Source organism: Tachysurus fulvidraco, chromosome 26, assembly GCF_022655615.1.
Source record: "Tachysurus fulvidraco isolate hzauxx_2018 chromosome 26, HZAU_PFXX_2.0, whole genome shotgun sequence".
Classification (NCBI taxonomy): Eukaryota; Metazoa; Chordata; class Actinopteri; order Siluriformes; family Bagridae; genus Tachysurus; species Tachysurus fulvidraco.
This window is the reverse complement of record NC_062543.1, coordinates 16,823,468-16,825,967: the sequence shown is the minus strand read 5'-3', so window position 1 is coordinate 16,825,967 and position 2,500 is coordinate 16,823,468. Positions and strand designations below refer to the sequence as shown.

Genomic DNA, 2,500 nt, shown 5'->3' with positions numbered 1-2,500 from the left:
TGTGTGTTGTGATATAAACCGTGTGTGTGTGTGTGTGTGTGTGTGTTGTGATATAAACCGTGTGTGTTGTGATATAAACCGTGTGTGTTGTGATATAAACCGTGTGTGTTGTGATATAAACTGTGTGTGTTGTGATATAAACCGTGTGTGTTGTGATATAAACCGTGTGTGTGTGTGTGTGTGTGTGTGTTGTGATATAAACCGTGTGTGTTGTGATATAAACTGTGTGTGTTGTGATATAAACCCTGTGTGTGTGTGTGTTGTGATATAAACCCTGTGTGTGTGTGTGTGTGTGTATGTGTGTGTTGTGATATAAACCGTGTGTGTGTGTGTGTGTGTGTGTGTGTGTTGTGATATAAACCGTGTGTGTTGTGATATAAACTGTGTGTGTTGTGATATAAACCGTGTGTGTGTGTGTGTGTGTGTGTGTTGTGATATAAACCGTGTGTGTTGTGATATAAACCGTGTGTGTTGTGATATAAACCGTGTGTGTTGTGATATAAACCGTGTGTGTTGTGATATAAACTGTGTGTGTTGTGATATAAACCGTGTGTGTTGTGATATAAACTGTGTGTGTTGTGATATAAACTGTGTGTGTTGTGATATAAACCGTGTGTGTGTGTGTGTGTGTGTGTGTGTGTTGTGATATAAAACCTGTGTGTGTCTCTTTGCAGCCTGCATCCAAAAACCGACGTGAGCGCACTGAGCTCAAACCTGACTATTTTGACCCCGCCTCCATCATGGACGACTCTGTGAGTGTTTGTTCCTCATCCATCATCTCTCCATCCATCATATATCTCTTCTCTCTTCTCTCTCTCTTCATTCTGTATCATTACGTTGTTTAACCCTTTGTGCCCCATCAGCAGTTCATCCCTTTATATTATATGGCCCATTAACCCTAGACAACAGACACTAAACGTCTCTGTTTGTGTAGGTGCTGAATGTGTCCATGTTCTGATGGAGTCACCGTGGGACTGAGAAGCAGGGGCGGGGCCAGGGCACTTTGCCCACTTCCTGTCCTCCAGCTGTGTGGCAAGGCTACACTTCCTGTTTCACCCCTTTGTGTTGTTGCCTGTATGTGGGGCAGATAGTGGAGCCTTTTATTCTGTTTCTATAAATGATAGAAATAGACCTTTTTGATGTTTAGATGATTTTATAAAGACAATCAGCTGTAAATCAGAAGTTTATAAAGCGTGTGAGGATTTAAATTAACTTTTTAATTAAACTCTGTTAGACACTTTATCATCCTGTAGTCGGTCTGTCGCCTTAGTAACAACACTCCAGGACAGAAGCTGTCAGAATTACATTATTTTTAATAGTCAGATTTATCCCTACATTTCAGCCACAAACAGAAGTTCTACGACGTCACAATGAAGTCCATCAGCTGTGGTGTGTCTGCTGTCTAATGCTAATGTAGCTAACGTGTGTATGGCCACCAGTGTAGCAGGCGCACTAACTGTACATGTCGTTGGACAGTTTGTTCCTCATGATTGGGGTAGATTCATTTATTTAAGTTTTAAATCAGACTTGAATCAGATTCTGGAGACTGATGACTTAGTGACCCTGTTAATATGGTGGCTATAAGCTGTAAGTACGTTAGCTACAATATCGCTATAACTCTTTCCAGCTGAAGGACTGCATTTGAGGCAAGTTTTTTTTTTCCCCCCTCAAATGATTGTTCACAGCCTCTGAGATTGAACACTTTTATCCATTATGATATAATATATAGTTATATATCTATTAAATATATAATTCTATATTATTCTACACAAACTGTGTGAAAATGTGAATTGGTGCTGATTTATTTGGTTTTATTTTATTCTGCATTAGAATGTAACACTTCAGCAGAAGGTTAAAAATAATCTATAATCTTTAAATCCTTTTATTTGTGCTTGGCTTTTTTGTTTATTTTGAAATTATAAACCATGAAAAGCATATTAATAAGGGGGGGTGTGCTGTTTCCATGGTGATGGTAACTAAGGTGAGGGTGTAATCATGGTGATGGTTGCCAGGGGCTGATGGACTGGGCATGTTTCTTTATCACAGTTTTGTTAGACTTCTCCCCTCATTAGCCATGTGTACAACTGCTGAGTGTGTGTGTGTGTGTGTGTGTGTGTGTGTGTGTGTGTGTGTGTGTGTGTGTGTGTAATATATTGGACTGTATATAAGTGTTTTTTATTATATTTACAAAAGACAAATGTCTGCTGTTGCATTTCCTGTTTGTATTTATGTCTGGAGAAAAACTTTTGGAACAAAATAAACCCTCGGCTGTGATTTCACCTTCCTGGTTGCAGTGTCAGTGTGTGAGCACCAGGGCGGCGCTCTGTCTCCTAACACCACTGGTTACTCTGATTTTACACCCCACCCACCTCTCTTTCTCCCTCCCCCCCCTCTCTGTTTCTTCCCCCCTCTCTGTTTCTCCCTCCCTCTCTGTTCCCCCCTCTGTTTCTCCCCCTCCGTCACCCCCCCCCCCCCCCGTGTTAATTAGATCCAATAAAAA

At 40.8% G+C, this 2,500-nt stretch overlaps 1 protein-coding gene across 1 annotated transcript in view; it reads left to right on the top strand.

Annotated features, from left to right (window-relative positions):
* stag2a (stromal antigen 2a) overlaps window positions 1-2,279 on the top strand; it is a 25,326-nt gene extending 23,047 nt beyond the window's left edge. Inside the window, exons 33-34 of the mRNA XM_047809088.1 lie at window positions 675-752; window positions 935-2,279. Coding sequence (XP_047665044.1) covers window positions 675-752; window positions 935-958 — 102 coding nt within the window. The 3' untranslated portion in view covers window positions 959-2,279. The remainder of the gene's footprint in view (window positions 1-674; window positions 753-934) is intronic.
* The last annotated feature ends 221 nt before the right edge of the window (window positions 2,280-2,500 follow it).